Below are 17545 nucleotides of genomic sequence, written 5' to 3' on the forward strand. Positions count from 1 at the left end.
TGGCAGTTGTACTTACCCAATAGCCATGTGCTTTGTCCCGCGTAGTGTTCCATGTAGCGTGGCAATGTAGAGTTCTGCAAGACCATCGAGTCATGTGTTGACCCTGGGAAACGTGCACAGCAATGGGTGATCACTTGTCCGGCATTGCACACCATCTGGATATTCAGTGAGTGGAATTGCTTCCGATTGCGGTACCCCGCCTCGATTGCATGTGGAACTGTCAACTCAACGTGTGTGCAGTCTAATGTGCCTATGCAATTTGCCATGCCTGCAATGGCATGGAAGGCCAACTTGGTGGCAATGACCTGGGTAGGGATATGTACTTGGACGCATGGCGCAACAGCACATCCAGTACCTGGTCCAGTACTCTTGATAAACAGGGTTGTGACAGCCCGTGCAGTTCAACAATAGTGTGCTGATATGTTCCTCTTCCAAGGAAATGCAGTACCGAGATGACCTTCAGCAGGGGGCGTGGGGGGGTTGCAGTCCATATGCCAATGCGGCTGCTTATGTCCTCCTCAATCAGGGTGACGATGGACATGATTGAGGGCCGGTCAAGCCGGTATAATGTCTGGATTTTCCCTGGGGTTAGGTTCCAGGGTGAGGCCCTGATACAGGGTATTGCTAGCTGCCTGTGGGGTTGTGCCGGATGCACATTTATGTTTATGGGCACCGGGTTTGCAATTTCGGCTTACTCCTCCTCTGCCCCACTGCTGCCACAATGTGCACTGCTGCTTGTAGGTTCACTAGGCCAAATGCTGCTTCAGCGGCTGACAGCATGGTTGAGTTTGAAGGTGGCCTGGGTGTGGGTGGGGCTCTTTTTGTAGGCTCCCAGTAGCCTACGTGGTGCAGCTCCTTTCATTTTGCACACCTGTGGCATGATTCAGGTCACCTGCCACTGTTTAACGCCATCTCAGCGGTGCCGGTGGTATCGCCACGATGTTGAAGGTGTTTCCGCCATTTTACTGGCAGTGTTACTGTGTCCGTGCACTCGTAATGTGCACGGTGTTGCATCAGTGAGTCGGCACGCTGTTTCCGCCGATGGGACTGCCAGGTGCATTGTCACTGCGGGGGTCGCTTCGCGGTGATGGTGTTTCTGGATTCGCAGGTCGGAATGAGCCGGTCCGGTAAACTGTGCCGGTAAAGTTTTACCGGCAGTGTTAAATCTGGACTGACAGACTTGTTATGAGGCCCATTGTCTTTTATGGGTCCTTCCTTCTTCCACTGGTTTTAGCAGTCTCGTGTAGGTCTTCCCCACCACCAACTCACTTCCCCTCCCCTCCCATTCAGCAGGCACTTTCCCCAACCTTTCTCAACTCCCCTCTTCTCCCCCACCCCCAATAATAACTCACTCCTACCCCCTCCCTGATCAGGGCCACTGTTCCGATGAACTTCCCCAGATACTATCCTATGGTTTTGGTCCTGATAAAACACCAGGGACATCCTTTGCGGGGGCAAATTACAACCCCTGTTAGATTCTGTGATGCCTCTCTACTCTCCCTCTGTCTGTACCATTATATTTTACTTCCCCCGCATTACCAGTAGCTTATGTTCAGGGATTTTTAACCTCTACATACTTTATATTTGGTGAGTTCCGAAGAGCATTTGGAAGTGTGGCTGTTGGGCTGTGAATCCTGCCCGTCTCCTCGCCTGTTCCTGTGTTTGCTGCGTTTTCGTGAGTGCCGTCTGCAAGAGGAAAAACTGTTAGGGTGGAAACGTGTGGAGGACTTTACCTTCAAACAAAAAGTAACATTGGACTTGGACCTTTTGGTGTTTCTTGGGACATTGGTTCTATCTCTAATTAAGACCGCGGGTTTCCAGCGGGTCTTGTGTTATTGTGAGAGTGAATGCGCATTTTCTTTTTTCAGCTGGCGCTAAGCTCTTTTTTTCATTTCCCCACATCTCCACCTTCTTTCCCACTCTCTCTTTAGCTACTTCCACTTCAGCACTGGTGCACGCGCATCTCGCGTGCGCATCCAAAGTGCATTTGGAAGTGTGGCTGTTGGGCTGTTCGGCTGGCGGATGGTCGGAGGCTGAGGTACTGAGGCTGCATGTGTTTACTTAGTGTTTTTGTACTAAGCTCTTTTTCTGTAATCGGCCATTTGCTTCGGTTTCCATTGCTATATTGATTACAAACTTCTAACATGAGGAAGCATAAACTTTCTGCCATGAAAAATGTTAGAGCCGACTTTTTTGCCGCTGTTAGTACAAGACATGCTAGTCTTGCCCGTGCAGCAGCTCTTCCATTACCTGACATTAACAATGATGAGGAAGCTCTGTTGCAATGTGCACAGGATTGCTCTATGGCGGGTAAGTCCATCGATGATCAAATTAATCCTTCCCAACTGCTTTTTGTAGAGCTAGTCACCAGAGATCATACACCCAAAAAATAAAGTAGTCTTTGACAAAGAAGGGGTATCTGCCATGCATAAATCATGCAAACGGAGTAGCTTTGACTATGAAAACTTTGCTGATTTTCCATCCATCCCTTCACTAGGGGAAGACAACTTAGCAGCTCTTAATGTGAGGGAAGTGTCTGACCCCATGCCAGTCAGCAGCGAGTACCGATTTTACGGCAATGCTGGGCATCTTCAACCGTTTGATGCTGTCAGAATTGAGAAAACAGACAGCAGCAATTACGACCCTAGACTCTGAATTTGGGAAACTACCTCTGACACTGAGTGAGTCTATTGCTGTGGTACTAAGGGATGAGTCATCGATTCTTTTGAAGGAGTTGAGGGATGGTAATGATGTTGAAACACAGTGTGGAGGTAAACCCCGTACCCACTGTAGAAATAATTGCGTTACCTTCGACACAGGAGGAAGCCAGTGGGGAAAAGAAAAAGATAGATGATGAGAAAGGTAATGTGGCTACTGTCGAGAATGAGATCCTTAACCCTAATGATGATTTTGAAGTAAAAATATCAGACAGGGTAAGAAATTGGCTAAAATTAGGAAAACAAACAGTATTGATGCCCTCAAAAAATCATCCCATAAATTTGAGGGCTCCTGAATTAAAACACGCACTGCTTGATGATATGGATGTCATTTTTGTCCCTGATGACAAAGTAGCAAACTCTAAGAAAAATATGACCACTCAGTATGATCCTCCTGACCTACAGGAAGTGAATGCCCTTGTCCCACAGGGTATTTTCTCCGAGGGGGAACTTGGTCTATGTGACGCTATGAAAAAGAAAAGGGAATCTGTTTGAAATTTTTAAAACTTCGCCCTCTCTAGAAAACTATATATTGAGCCATCCAACCCCAATCAGGCTTGGGGGTGGATGGATCAGGTGGGTCCCTTTTTGTAAATAATGTTATGACAGTGAAGAAACCAGACTATCTGGCGAGAACTTCCGGACTTCTGGTCAAACCTGTGAAGAATAGTGGTATCACTGTCAACACTGGCATGGGTAATTCTGAATGGAAAGTATCAAAAGGTCTTATGCAGCCAACTAAGGTGAATGAATCAAACCCTGCTACTATGATCAGCAATATTTGTGTGCCACTATTGGCTACTAATGTAGTTGGTAAAGGGATGAAAGGGCCTGTTTGTGATCAAAAGGAAGAGGAAATGCGGCACCTCATCCTGAAGGTGCTTAAAAACAACTTGCTATTGCAACCCGAGCTCAATCGGCTAGATCCACCAGCTAAAACAACAGAATTTCCGTCAGATAACAAAGGGAACGATTCCAGTGGGATCGGGTGTGCTGGGGATCAAGTACATTGGAATGAGATGGGTGAAGGTTGTGATTATAGAATCCCAACTTCTATCCACCAAGATACTGACCTAAGACAGCCCGGTAGGCCTGAACTGCCAGGATTAATTCTTAAAACGTTATTTAATGATAATGGCAGCATAGCGTTGAACAGATCATATATCCTATCTCTGTTTGCGGCCATCCCTGAACTTAGCCTTATTTCATCTAATGATATCTTTCTGGTCGATTTCTTACACAAATTCAGGTAGGATTATGTTCGTCTGGTCATTCCCTCTCCTCTGGTGAGATCTTTACTCTTGAAAGAGGCCGAACAGCTGCAATCTCGAGGGTTTTACATATATGAACATAAGGTTAATATGCCGCCGGTTCAAAATCCTCCGCCCAGGCAAGCGAAATACGACAAGGGCTACCCAGCGTTTAATACTGATGTGGCTAACCTCAAAATTGAATCAGAACTGAACAAACAGGACTGGAGGTGGCTGGCCCTGTCTTTGCGCGAGTCGATTGACACGCTCAAACAGCTGGGCAAACCACTCTAGCTCTGATTGCACTCTCAATTTAGTGAGTTGAAATTCGAGAGGTTGCTTTAATCTTTTACTCAATGAAGATTTGATGTCCTATTTGGTTCAGTTTGACTTTATCCTACTTCAGGAAACCTGGTCAAGAGTTGAACTGTGTTGGGAAGGTTTTATGGTTATATCTAATTGTGCACATGGTGTCAACAAGGGTCGCCCTAAAGGGGGTCTTATTATTGCGGCTAAAAATACCAATGACTTGACAAAAACGGGGGGAATGGTGCTTTTCGCATCATTTTCTTGTGGCTTCCTTTCTGGTGGGGGCAAACAATGATTGTGTAGCCATTCTTGTGGTAAATGTGTATTGGAACCCTAATGAATTGACTGACTTGCAACTTGCTAATGAATTAACTAATCTGGGATCTACCATTGAACTTTGGCTTTAAAACAACTTGGGTGGTCAGCTTGTAATTGCTGGTGATCATAATGCAGATTGCTATTGTGATTGTTTGTCTGGCGACATTATCTTAGCCAATCTGTGCGATCAGGCAAGAACAGGTGGTAACGCCAAACTGTGGGGTAGAATGTGGACTCACTTTGCCAAATTGTGGGGCATTGATGTTTTGTGCAATGATCATTACACATGGAAAGCTAGAGGCTTTATGTCCATTATTAATTATATTTTCCTATCCTCTGGTCTGTCCAAATGTACGCGTAAGTTTAAGATCAAAGAAACTAGTTGTAGTGATCACTGTTTCTTGCTTTTTGAAATTACTGCCAACTTTCTAAGATCAACTGTACATGTGTACAATCAAGGTCTGTTCTTTAATGTAAAGGATAATAGAATCAAATGTACTCATAGCAAAAAAAGTTAACCTCTACTATGGTGAAAGACTTCGATACCATGTCCCACTACCACAAACATAGAAAAACAATCGGGTACAAACTTAAAATCTCATAGTCAACAGAACCATTGTACTGACATCGAAGTCCATGAACGTAAACGTGAGTATAGGAAACAATTAAGGCATCTACACAAGTCTGACCTCCCACTATTAGATATTATGCTAATGAAAAAGAAAATTAAACAAAGTTATACAAATTGGTTAATTCATCATAGAGGAAATCATTCCCAGGTGGATGGTGAAGCTATGCTAAGAGCTCTGAAGGGTACCAATTGTATTAATTTTTGTAATTTAATTAATGAAGTTGAAAGACCACAAAAGTTTGCCAATATGAATGCCATTGACGAAGATGTATGGTTGGGTCACTTTATGAAACTGTATACTGTTAACAATAGCACAGAACTTATTAAGACAATTTGGAGACCGAACTGGACCCTGTTGTTCACCAAGGAAGATATAGTGGGCCTTCTTATAAAATCTAAAAACTCGGGCGCCCCGGGCCCAAATAATCTCTCTAATAAATTGTTGAAACTCGACCCAGTCAACTGGGCTAACATCCTGGATCTGCTGTTTGAAAATGTTCTTTTATGCAAATATATCCCCAGATCTTGGATAGCTTCCATTGTAATTCCTGTGTTTAAAAAAAGCTCTCGGCTGTCTCCCTCCAGTTACCGACCGATCGCAATTGCGGATCCTGAATCTAAATTATTTGCCTCCCTGGTCTTACTGGATTTAAACAAATGGATTATAGAAAAGAACATCCTTGACCCTAAACAGATCGGCTTTAAAAAGAACATTGGTACTGTATGTGGTGGTTTAATACTAAAATCTTTAACGGCCAAATCAATGAAAAGTGGTAAAAGACCCATTTTGTGGCTTTAATGGATCTGAGCTCAGCCATCAATCTTGTTGACAGGAACATTTTATGGCAGTTGTTAAAAGATCTTGACATTCCCACACACCTACTTGAAATTATTATGCCCTCTGTTCAGATACTAGACTGAAAGTACGATTAGACTCAGAAGGTCTTCTTTCTAAAGAACTTATTATTCCCAATGGCCTTTGACAGGGATGCATGCTAGCTCCCACTATATTCAATCTCTATGTGAGCGGTGCTAATAAAGCACTTAACAGGGGTCTGGTTTGTCCCAAACTGAATAATGTGTCTGTCTTGGATGGCCTTCGCCGATGATTTCCTTTTGATGGATAATACTAAGATTGGCCTTCAACGACTGCTTAAGGCCTTTGAGATGTTCATATTTGGTTTACGGCTTAAAATCAATCCGTCCAAGACAGTAATTGTTCGCTTTGGTAGACCAAACAAGAAGGAAAATGCCTTTGTATGGTCATGTGGGAATAAAATGATTAAAGCCAAGCCCACATTTAAGTATTTAGGCTTTCATTTTTCAGGAGTGGTATCTTCCACTTTAAATAAAAGCCAGCTCAAATTAAAAGCAGAGATTTTGATTAGGCAAATGCGTGCCATTGTGACCAAATTTGGGAAATTTGCTGCGGCCCCTCTGAGGGAGTTCTACATTAAAAAAATTATAACTCGCCTTACCTATGGTCTGGAACTGTTTTCCAATGAGTTATATGCATATTTGAATTACATAGAAGGGAATATTTGGAGGTCTGTATTATTCTTTTTACCAAAATGCCTCCCTTTGGAATTGATTAAATACAAATTTGGCCTTTCGTCTCTTGCCACTTATGTTATGTGGAAAAGAATGTGCTTATGGCGGAAATGTAATATGCGGCTGAGGATACCTTGTACGCATGTGCCGCAAGGGATCCGGCTAATCCTTTTATTCATACACTACATGAGGAGACGATGCAATGTTTAGCTAAGATAGGTATGTTTGTAACATCACTTTGCAACAAAACCAATAAAATTAAAGTTAGCCACCTGGGTTTTGATTGGCAAGCAACTAAGAACAAAATTCTGGAAACCAAACTATATAAATATGCATGCTCCACATGGAAATGGCTCCCGGCTATGGAAGGCTACCTTAAGAAATAACCCAGTAAGAAAATGCGGAATTACTATATGCGTTTTAGATTTAATGTTATTCAAACTAATCAAATCAAATGCATTAGAAATTGTAACTCTGGGGACTGTATATGGTGTAGATTTTGTAAAAAGGAAGGGGTAATAGAAACTCTTCAACATATCCTACTGGTATGGCCCGCTCTCATGTGTCACAGAATAAGCTATTTTGCACAATTTGTTCGATCAACCTAAGAGGTAATTAGAGAATTTATTTGGCACAGAATGTTGCATGAGAATTCAGTGATACTAAACATTCAGGTTACTTCTTTTTTGAGAAATGTCTGTGATTTGTGTTAATGATGAGAAAGGCTGCTATTCAGATCTGTCCTCTTTGTGAGTGTTCTCAGGTATTAAGTACGGATTAACTGTGAAATGTCTTACTTTCGGTTGTTTCCTCGAACCTGCGGTCAAGACTTTTTCAATTGTTGTCTCCAACACCTTTCCAGCTGTCCCTCCAGGTTTGACTGGGGCTGTCTTCTCCCTGGTACCTGGCATCTGTGGGGTTGTTGGAGAGGGAAGGGGTGGGGGGACCTCAACGCGTGGGTCAGCAGAGTGTTATGGAGTCCGAGCGAGGCACAATATCCAAATCGCTCCGGGTGCCTTTTGACATTCCCCAAGACCTTATCTTACTTTAGCCACAGGGTTTCCAATAATAGCTTATGATTGATTCCTTCGTGTTTGTGGCTTATCCCTCTTATATCCGTTATGGCGTTGTGGCAGTTGAGCTCTGTCAGTATGCCTTTGTGTAACTTTGGGAGCAAAGTTTGCGTGATTGTCTTAGTTGCTGACTTCCTCCCCTGCCACCTATTCCAGTCTTGCACCCCTGGATCCTTACTATTGTGTCCCTGTTGTCGGGAGTACCCAGGACTTGCTTACCATCATCTTTGGTGTGCGCTTTAGCCGTAGAGGGAAAAGCCCAAGTGCGCTCAACCGCCCCTCCCCCCACTTCTTAGCGGTTCTGTGCCTTAAGTTAATAGCTGTGTGAGGGGGTGGGAGGAAACGGTAGGTGGGCCCCACTGGCCCCATGCCAAGGGGTTGCCTACGAGTGTCAAGACCAGATCCCCCACCCCCTACCTCCTCCGCTTGCCGATGCTGTTGCAGGTGGTCGGGCCACTGCACACAGGGTCCGGAGAGCAGCAGCGGTTGATTTGTTCTTGATAGGCGCCCAGATCTAAAGGGCGCAGCGAGCTCCTGCTGTTCTAATCCTTCCGCCAGCGGCCCCTTAAATTCTGCCCATGGCTCTGGATGGCTCGTCCTTCTGTTCCTGCTCACAGCCCGCGTGGCCTAGTACTCCTCTCATTGGCTGATGTCCAGCTGCTTGTTCACGTGGTCTCACACCAGCAGCCTCATCAGCTCCACCCGTGGCTCCGGGAGGCGCGTCCCTCCACCTTCCCCATGCGCCTCCTCCCGTTTCCGCTCTTTTCAGCTCTTAGCCCCCCTGCACTGGAAATCCCTACCTCTCTATCCCCACCTTTTCCTCCTTCCGTGCTTCCTTGAAATCTCACCTCCTCCACTCCCCACCCTGATACCCTCTACTCCCCTCTCATTATTCTTTCCCTTCCCTCACTTCTTCCCCTATTCTCCTCTCCCTACCCACTCCTTCTCCCTTACCCTTACCTCCACTCCTTACATCTTCACCCTAATACCCTTTCTTCCCCTCCTCCTTTCCTCTCCTCACTCCCTCCTTCCCTCACTTACCCTCACAGGTGAATTGCTCTACTTACTGTTTTATTGGCTTGATTCATGTTTTGTAAATTGCTTCTACTGTTATAAATCTCTATATCTTGTTATAATGTTCATCGCTTTGGATTAAAGTGCTTTATTACACAATAAATACAAAGACAAAACTGCTTATTCACATGGGGGAAGGCCGCTCTTCCGTTCTGTGTATATGCTGTTCCACTCCTTAGTGTTTGCAGGCTGGTGTGTGAGCATCTATGATTATTCCCCCATCAATGTAAGGGTCGTCATCCCTATATCTGTTGTGGGCTTCATGTGACTGGGTTAGAAAATATGTCTGTCCTTGCTTTCCTCCGTTGGGTGCAAATCTTTGAATTGCACACATTTTTTCTATTGAAATGGAAGACTCATTCTTCAACCTTAGCCCTCAATTTGTCATCCTGTTCCACTCCTTAGTGTTTGCAGGGAGCTGTTTCTTTCATTTCTCGGATAGCCCTTAGGCCAGCCGCAGTAGGCCCAGACAGAGGACAGGGTAGCACGCCCTCGCATGTCGGCAGCCATCTTGGAATCCTTTGGGCGCTATTTTGATGACAACTTGTTCCCCCACATTATCAATCTCATCAGCTCATACTGTTTTGCTTCTGCTCCCTAAAGAAAATGGTACCATACCAATGTCTGCCTGGCAAAGTCAACACATCCATTGGCATCATCTTGAAACTCTACTAAGGCAACAACATCTACTTTAGAGTTCCTACATCGTATCCCTCCAATTTGCAACATATTCACAATGATGTAGTCCGCCTTCATCCGATAAATTTCAAATTTGCTCCAATGTTAGATGCATTTGATGATAGCTGAAATAGTAATAAGATAAATATATAAAACAATGTATTTGCCATGATTGAATTGTTCTGAGGTAAAACTGAGTTTGTTTTCACCCACAATTGACAGAGGGCACTGCTGTCATTTTCATGGGCCTGCCTGTCTGTGATTTGTGGATATGATGTATGCTTGTCTGTGCAATTCCCGATTTGACATGTGGAGGGCAAGGTGTCTCCTAGCTGCTAGTGTTAGCGAGGTGTGCAGTCCTTGTCCCATGCATAAGCTTATCTGTTTTGTGCAGGCTGGTGTGTGAGCATCTATGATTATTCCCCCATCAATGTAAGGGTCGTCATCCCTATATCTGTTGTGGGCTTCATGTGACTGGGTTAGAAAATATAATGTCTGTCCTTGCTTTCCTCCGTTGGGTGCAAATCTTTCAATTGCACACATTTTTTCTATTGAAATGGAAGACTCATTCTTCAACCTTAGCCCTCAATTTCTCATCCTCAATCTGTCTTCAAACACTGCATTACAAGTCTTTGATTGTAGGGTCCTGCATCTCCGATTTGGCTACCTGGCTTTTGAACTCTCAAACCACATATGTTTGGCTACCTGATCTTTGACAAGGCCTGTAGAATGTAGTTCTTACTACTGTAACAACCCCTTTTCTTTTTCACCCTCTGAAACTAGTTCAAAGACCATATTGGTAGTATATGCTATAAAAATGCTCAAAAATATAGGAGGGGGCTAAACCTGCAAATGGGAATGTACACCATGATCTCATTTTAATTCGGCAAGGGAGGAAATGATCTGTTCCCATTTGTCATTCCATTTATCTGGATTTAGGTGAATTTAAGAAGGAGCATTGTAAGGCTCTTCACTTGATTCAGTATTAAGAACCTATGGATTTCAGGTTTAACAATTTAATGTTATTCCTTTTTTACACAGTAACAACATGCTGAAAGTGATACCAGATGAGATGTGTAAGCTGAAGCTGTTGAAAAGTCTGCTTCTCCAGCACAATCAGTTAGAGCAAATACCCGAGGGGATTGGAGAGCTTCTTGGTTTGGATGAACTTGTAAGTATTGTTTGTGGTTTTAATCATTGTTAACCTTTAAAATTATTTCTTACTTTTGCCTTTGATGCCCTACCCTATTCTGACTCATTTGATGGGAACCATCCCATTGAACAGGTTGACTGTGCTCGTTCTCATTTAAGAGGCTTTCATATAGATGTCAAACTGATTTTACCCTCCCAATAAAACATTATACAGTCATTAAATCACATAATTTCCCACATCCTACTTCAAAGAGAAAATCAATTTCCATAAAATCCTCAGTCATCACAATATTAAAAACTATATGTAGGAAAATCAGTGAGAACACACATTGAATTACATAATTAGAAGTATTGCGCTTCTAGTGACTTTCTGAAATTATAAATAGCAATGATTATAGATATTTGTCGGCAATAAAGTAATTGCCAAAGGATTTATCCAGTAGTTCATCTAAAATCTTTAACGAAACGATCAAAACTCTTCACTCTCAAAGGGCCCAGTTTCTCACACTAGACATACAAATGACTCAAAGTCTCAATACAGCCCTCTTTTACAGATCCTACATAATCCTCGTTGTCTGGGAATTTTTTCTCTTCCACCCAATCTATCCATAGTAGTCAATAGATTTAACCTAAGGTGCATGATGCGTCTAGCCACCTCCTTACTGGGAATTTGTTTGCAATATAATTACGATTGGTTACATGCTAAATCTATGAATCAAGTGAATGTTTGTTTTCCAAAGCAAGGTAATCACATTCTCTGTCCCACAGTTTTATTATTTGGAAAATAACTTGCCTAAACCTTCAAGAGAATCCAGAGACATGACGTCCAGTGTTTTTATAAAATATCTGCATTCAAGAGAAATGTTCCAAGAGTCTTACACTCTGTATGAATCATGATCCCTTTCTGGGCTCCCCAGATGATGGAAGAATATAATACAGCATAAAAGACCCTAGCAAAAATCATAAGCCTCCTTTTCATAGTGTAAACCCTTAGAGTTTAACACAAATTAATTTCTAATTGCTTGTACAAGGGTACATTGGGGTATACCCCTCACCCCCCAGAAGAGGGGAGGTATGTGATCTTATGCGGCTATCTTGGCCATAGGGAAGCATGTATTGTCAACTCCTATTTCCCTAATCACATGATCCCAGCCCATATACTCGCACTGGGCAGCATGATTCCACTGAGACACAACATCTTCCTCTTGTGGGGCAGTGATTTTAATTGCATTTGTGACACATTACGGAACAGACCCCCGCCCACTCTTCCCCAAAGTGCGGGTAGCATTCCTCTGCTACTTTAGCTCTTGGCGTGACTCTGGCAGATATTTGGAGAGAACTGCACCCGGGCACTCAGAGCTATTCTTTTTACTCATCCCCACATAAATTGCACACCTGGATAGACTACCTGTTTGTGGGGATTGAGCACATAACAGAATTTACAAGCGCAGAATATATGGGACGTACAAAGTCTGATCACTTCCCACTGGTGATAACCTGGGAAAGCAGAAGGCCCAGCCCCCCTATCCCGACATGGCGTATGCCTGCCGGTGCTCTGTAGGATGGCCCTTTTCGGGACACGCTGCGGGTAACCTTGGAGCAATTCCTGCAGACCAACATTGGAAATGTGGACAGCTGGGGCTCAGTCTGGGAAAAATGAAAATAGTGGTTCGGGGAGAAATCATTGCTAGTGCGGGGGGCATTCGCCAGAGGCTGAGGGCAGATTTAGGAGTTTTGGAAGGCAGGATTGTAAAGACTGGAGTGGGTTTCTGTACTCCTGCCCTCTATATGGCAGAGTAGAAGCACAGAGCACCCAAGCCTAGATTCTGTATATGGTAGTATGGACGAGCAACCAAGGCTTAAGCTCTCAGGGGGTGATGGTTCTTAAGTACAGTGTAGTCCCTAAACCTCCACGAAGGAATGTCCGCACGTTTTATGTGCTAACACAGTTGTTTATATAAAAATAAGGTTCTATATATATATATATATATATATATATATATCTATCACACTTTGTACTTTGGCAAATTTGATATAGCAAATATATACAATACCTATACAAATCAAACAGTAATGTGTATCAGCATAGGACATGAGAAGGCAGACAAGTTGGGTTAAACAATGGCAGAATACTGACCCCCTCTACCTAAAGGCAGTTCTGGGTGAGGACCCCCCCTCCCCCACCTGTGCAACCTGTAAGAAAGGGAATTGACAAGCCCAGTCCATACGTTTAAATAGTCTTGTTTGCTTGTAAAATGTTCCACTACCCAAATGTACCTGAGTTTAGCAGAGTTTCCTTGATGGTTCGTCGACGGATCCCTCAAGGGTGGACTCCCTTTAAAGCAGGAGCCACAAGGCGTCGAGAGTCCTCGAAGAATGTGAACCCTGGCATTGAGAGTCCTAGATGAAGAGTTTGGTTCCGCAAAGATGACTTGATGAAGCACGTAGGTCCGCCAGCTGGTGTCGAGTGTCGGCATTGGTGATCGTGACTCGACCACATCTGGCTTTCGGATCTTCACTTGTCGGCGTCTTTGTGGACTTCTGGTGGTGGGAAACCCACCAGTGGATTCTCCTCAGTCGTAGACGACATAGACTTTCTCCAACGGGACAAAGCGGCCGACTGTGATGGCAAGGGAGCCCTTCGTTTAAATGTTCTTGGGCAAAAGGTGGAGTTTGCACCTACGGTCGTCAAGTAGCACAGCGTTAAGCTGTCCCTGCTTCTGGACAACACGACTCAACTGCCTCAATGTCTGGGTGCTTCACTTCGAGACTCCTCGGCGGACCCTGTCTCCGGTCGACAGTCTTTCAGGGCTGGCTTCCAGGGTGCCTCGGTGAGGATCAGCTTCTGCACAATGTTCCCTCTTAGCTCGGGGAGAGGTCTCCTAGCCAGGTCATCTCTTGGATCAGTCCTCGACAGACTCCACAGCTTTCGATTTGGTTGAAAGAAAACCACATCAAACCTTCTACTTTCAGCTGGGCCTCAAGGATAAGCAGCTTCAAGTTTCAACTTCAGCTTTTGAGCAATCGTGATAAATGAGAGATCCCCAGATATACAGTTTGGTCCGTCATTCACACTGCTGAGCCAAGCTCAGTCAGAAGGGCATTCATGCAGGCAGCAAATCAGACTCATGGTGCATTCAGGCCATTCACTTCCACCTAGACACCCATAACAGGGAATGTGGATTGGGGCAAGCACCCAGCCTTTCAGCACACCATACTGCAATCATGTCAGTTTCAGGCAGGGCTGTCTCATTCTTTGTGACACACACACACACAGACACACTCACGTCCCACCCCAAGGGTGTACCCATAACATACAGTCACTGGGAAGGCTCCAGCCTCTCTGACCTGGACTTCACCACAATACCATATATGGTTCTTCCACCCAACAGCCAGTTGGTGGAAGGGACGTAGTCAGGGCTTCCCAGGACTTTGGGAAAACAATGTAACGGGCAATAGAAACCAAGAGGCCGCAGGGGCCATCTTGCCTTCTATCAGGAATTCACTGATACTAGGATACTAGGAGCACTCGTCAAATTCAGCATGGAGCTGCCACCAGCCCATACCCTGCTCTTTGGGCCACACACAGATGCCCAAAAATATACACTAGGGGTACAGGGTTGTATCCCCACCCATGGGTGCCATAAGGGTATCCCAAGGGTCTCTGTTCACCACAACCACAAAGGGGAAGAACTGCACTGCCAGGAGTCCCATGTGGACACCTGTGCAGAAAACAACACCGAACACACATAAGGGAGTACAGGACAAGGACTTGGAGGCCATGTCCCTCCAATGCATTTCCAGCATCACAAGGATAAGTATGCTGCAGGCCCAGGAGTTAGGATCACGGCCGTTGGAAAAGGACCTTGCAGACCTGCTTTAGCAATGTGCACAGGCCTGGGCGAGGCTGTCGTAATTAAATTATGATACACAAATGGCAAAGCTACACACTAAGGGGGACAAAGCTGGCAGATTACTGGCATGGCTGTGAAATGTTCTCAGATTCAGTTGATTTACCACTAGGTATTATACCCTGGTCACTAGCCCACTCCTCACCTGAGGTCTCTGTGTTGAATTCTGAGTCTTCAGAGCTGGTCTCCTCTCTCCTTTGTCTCCAGGCACTTGTAGTCTTCTTTATGGTTCTTCCTTTTTTCTTGAAGAGATAGGGACGGGCTCCCCCGGAGGCCACTTTGCCAGGGAGGCTATCTGCCCCGCAGCGGGGACTCCGGAGAGCCCACCCCAACCAGGGAAAAAAGCTTTGCCTTAAAAAAAACCTGGAATGATGTGAAGTTGGCAGGGTTTTGATTCTGCTGTAGGCTTGAGGGTGATGCAGGTAGTAGTGTAATCCTTATTTTGACTACAGGTTCCAGCATGCATCAGTAGAGGAGGGAATCCACAACAGCCAAGAGATGTGGGTTGTTCAGATGGAGCAAGGAGTGTATGAATAGTACAGAAGACAGGGCAGCAGCACATGGTTAAATGTAAACAAAAGAAATTAACTTGTAACGTGACTGCAAGACAGGCAGCTGCGAGTGTCTTACTTCAAACAATCTCTTGACTGCCATGATAAATGGGCTGCCCTGAGAAGTCCTTCTGCAAACGGAGCAGCACCAAAGGAATGGCAAGTCGAGGAGTCCGAGGTCCCAAAACAAAGGCGTCACCTCACAACGCTGCGGCAGCCATAAAAATAAATAATCCGCCCAGGTAAATTACTGCTGTGGAGGTGTGCCGGCTGTGAAATGTTCTCAGATTCAGTTGATTTACCACTAGGTATTATACCCTGGTCACTAGCCCACTCCTCACCTGGGGGGCAGGGTTTTGATTCTGCTGTAGGCTTGAGGGTGATGCAGGTAGTAGTGTAATCCTTATTTTGACTACAGGTTCCAGCATGCATCAGTAGAGGAGGGAATCCACAACAGCCAAGAGATGTGGGTTGTTCAGATGGAGCAAGGAGTGTATGAATAGTACAGAAGACAGGGCAGCAGCACATGGTTAAATGTAAACAAAAGAAATTAACTTGTAACGTGACTGCAAGACAGGCAGCTGCGAGTGTCTTACTTCAAACAATCTCTTGACTGCCATGATAAATGGGCTGCCCTGAGAAGTCCTTCTGCAAACGGAGCAGCACCAAAGGAATGGCAAGTCGAGGAGTCCGAGGTCCCAAAACAAAGGCGTCACCTCACAACGCTGCGGCAGCCATAAAAATAAATAATCCGCCCAGGTAAATTACTGCTGTGGAGGTGTGTGGCTGTGAAATGTTCTCAGATTCAGTTGATTTACCACTAGGTATTATACCCTGGTCACTGTGGAGGTGTGCCGGACCAATAAAGCAAAGGTTCCAAACAGAAAGAAGGTGAGCAGGGCACGCAAAAAAAAGGCAAGCTGCTAAGAAGGGGTGAGAGAAAGCAGCTGGAAAAATACACGGCGGAAAGGGAAAACTTTGAAAGAAAGCACACATGAAACAGGAGCGCTGTCTCACCAAGCGTGACTGCAAAGAGGAGTTGCAACGCACCGGTCTGAACACCTAGTGCCTAATTATAGTGCTGCAGTGAGAACCGAAAAGGCTAGAGCGTTGCCACACGTTCCCTACGGAACATGATGGGACGCCTAGTACCTCCTCATTCTACCCCATAGCTTCCAGGAGCGAGTCATGACAAACGTGAACGTCCTAAAGGTCTGGGCACGCTGTTGCACAACGAATGCGGCGCTCCATGGAGGTCCCAGACAGTAATCCACGATAATTTTGCTATGTATTACGCCCTCCTGTACAGATACGACACACAGATACTCGAAGGAGCTAGATGCTGCGTTTACGCAAATTCAGCTACCAAAGCTTACAGAGGACCAGGTGTCTGCCTTAGATCAGCCTATTACCCTGATAGAACAGAGGGAAGCGATAGTTTCCCTTTCCACTGGCAAGACCCCAGGAAGTGATGGGCTCCCGGCCCAACTTTATAAAACACATCTCCACACTCGCACCAACATCATTGAATGTCTATGAGGAGCCCTTTTTAGCAAGGCCTACTTCCAGCAAGCATGAGGGAAACATTGGTGATTCCTGTTCCCAAACCTGGGAAACAGATGGAGGTTTGTGTGTCCTACCACCCCCTGGCCATGCTGAATTATGCCGTGAAAATACCACCATTCTAGCAGGTCATCTGCAAGGTGCGATTTCCTCCTTAATACACATATACCAGACAGGGTTTGTACCTGGCCACAAAACTGCAATGAATCTCCGCAGATTGCAAATGTAATAGATCACACTAACTCACAATCTGTGCATTATATCGTTGCATCCCTTGATGCAGTCAAGGCTTTCGACTTGGTATATTGGCAGTGGATGTACGCAGCGCTTGGGGGGGGGGGGCTGGGGGGGGTTTGGGGACAACTTTATTTGCTGGGTTGAACAATTGTACCCCCGCCCGGTGGCCGGGCCAAAGTTGGGCAAGCAGATATCAGGAGTATGGGATATACAGAGTGGAACCCGCCAGGGATGGCAACTCTCCCCAATGTTGTATATATTGGCCCTGGAACCGCTAGCAGTGTACTTACAGCAGGAATACCTGGAAGCTTGCATAGGCGTTGGAGGATCCAGACATCTCATATCACTATATGCTGATGATGACCTATTATACTTGTGTGAGCCGGCACATAACTATTATTTTGGAGGTATTGGATGAGTTTGTGAAGTTGTCTGGGATATCCTTCAGTAAACAGAAATCATGCCTCTTTCCCTTGGCTGTACTCTGGGTGGGGCAGGGAGGCCAGGGAGGCTGCAGACTTGCCAGACCT

General features: G+C 45.1%; 1 protein-coding gene across 1 annotated transcript in view; it reads left to right on the forward strand.

Moving 5' to 3' along the window:
• Nucleotides 1–17545, forward strand: part of LRRC40 (leucine rich repeat containing 40) — a 1512829-nt gene that overhangs the window by 521370 nt on the left and 973914 nt on the right. The window contains exon 4 of the mRNA XM_069641925.1: nucleotides 10643–10772. Coding sequence (XP_069498026.1) covers nucleotides 10643–10772 — 130 coding nt within the window. The remainder of the gene's footprint in view (nucleotides 1–10642; nucleotides 10773–17545) is intronic.

The sequence above is a fragment of the Ambystoma mexicanum genome, chromosome 1q (assembly GCF_040938575.1).
Source record: "Ambystoma mexicanum isolate Mex_15411 chromosome 1q, UKY_AmexF1_1, whole genome shotgun sequence".
Classification (NCBI taxonomy): domain Eukaryota; kingdom Metazoa; phylum Chordata; class Amphibia; order Caudata; family Ambystomatidae; genus Ambystoma; species Ambystoma mexicanum.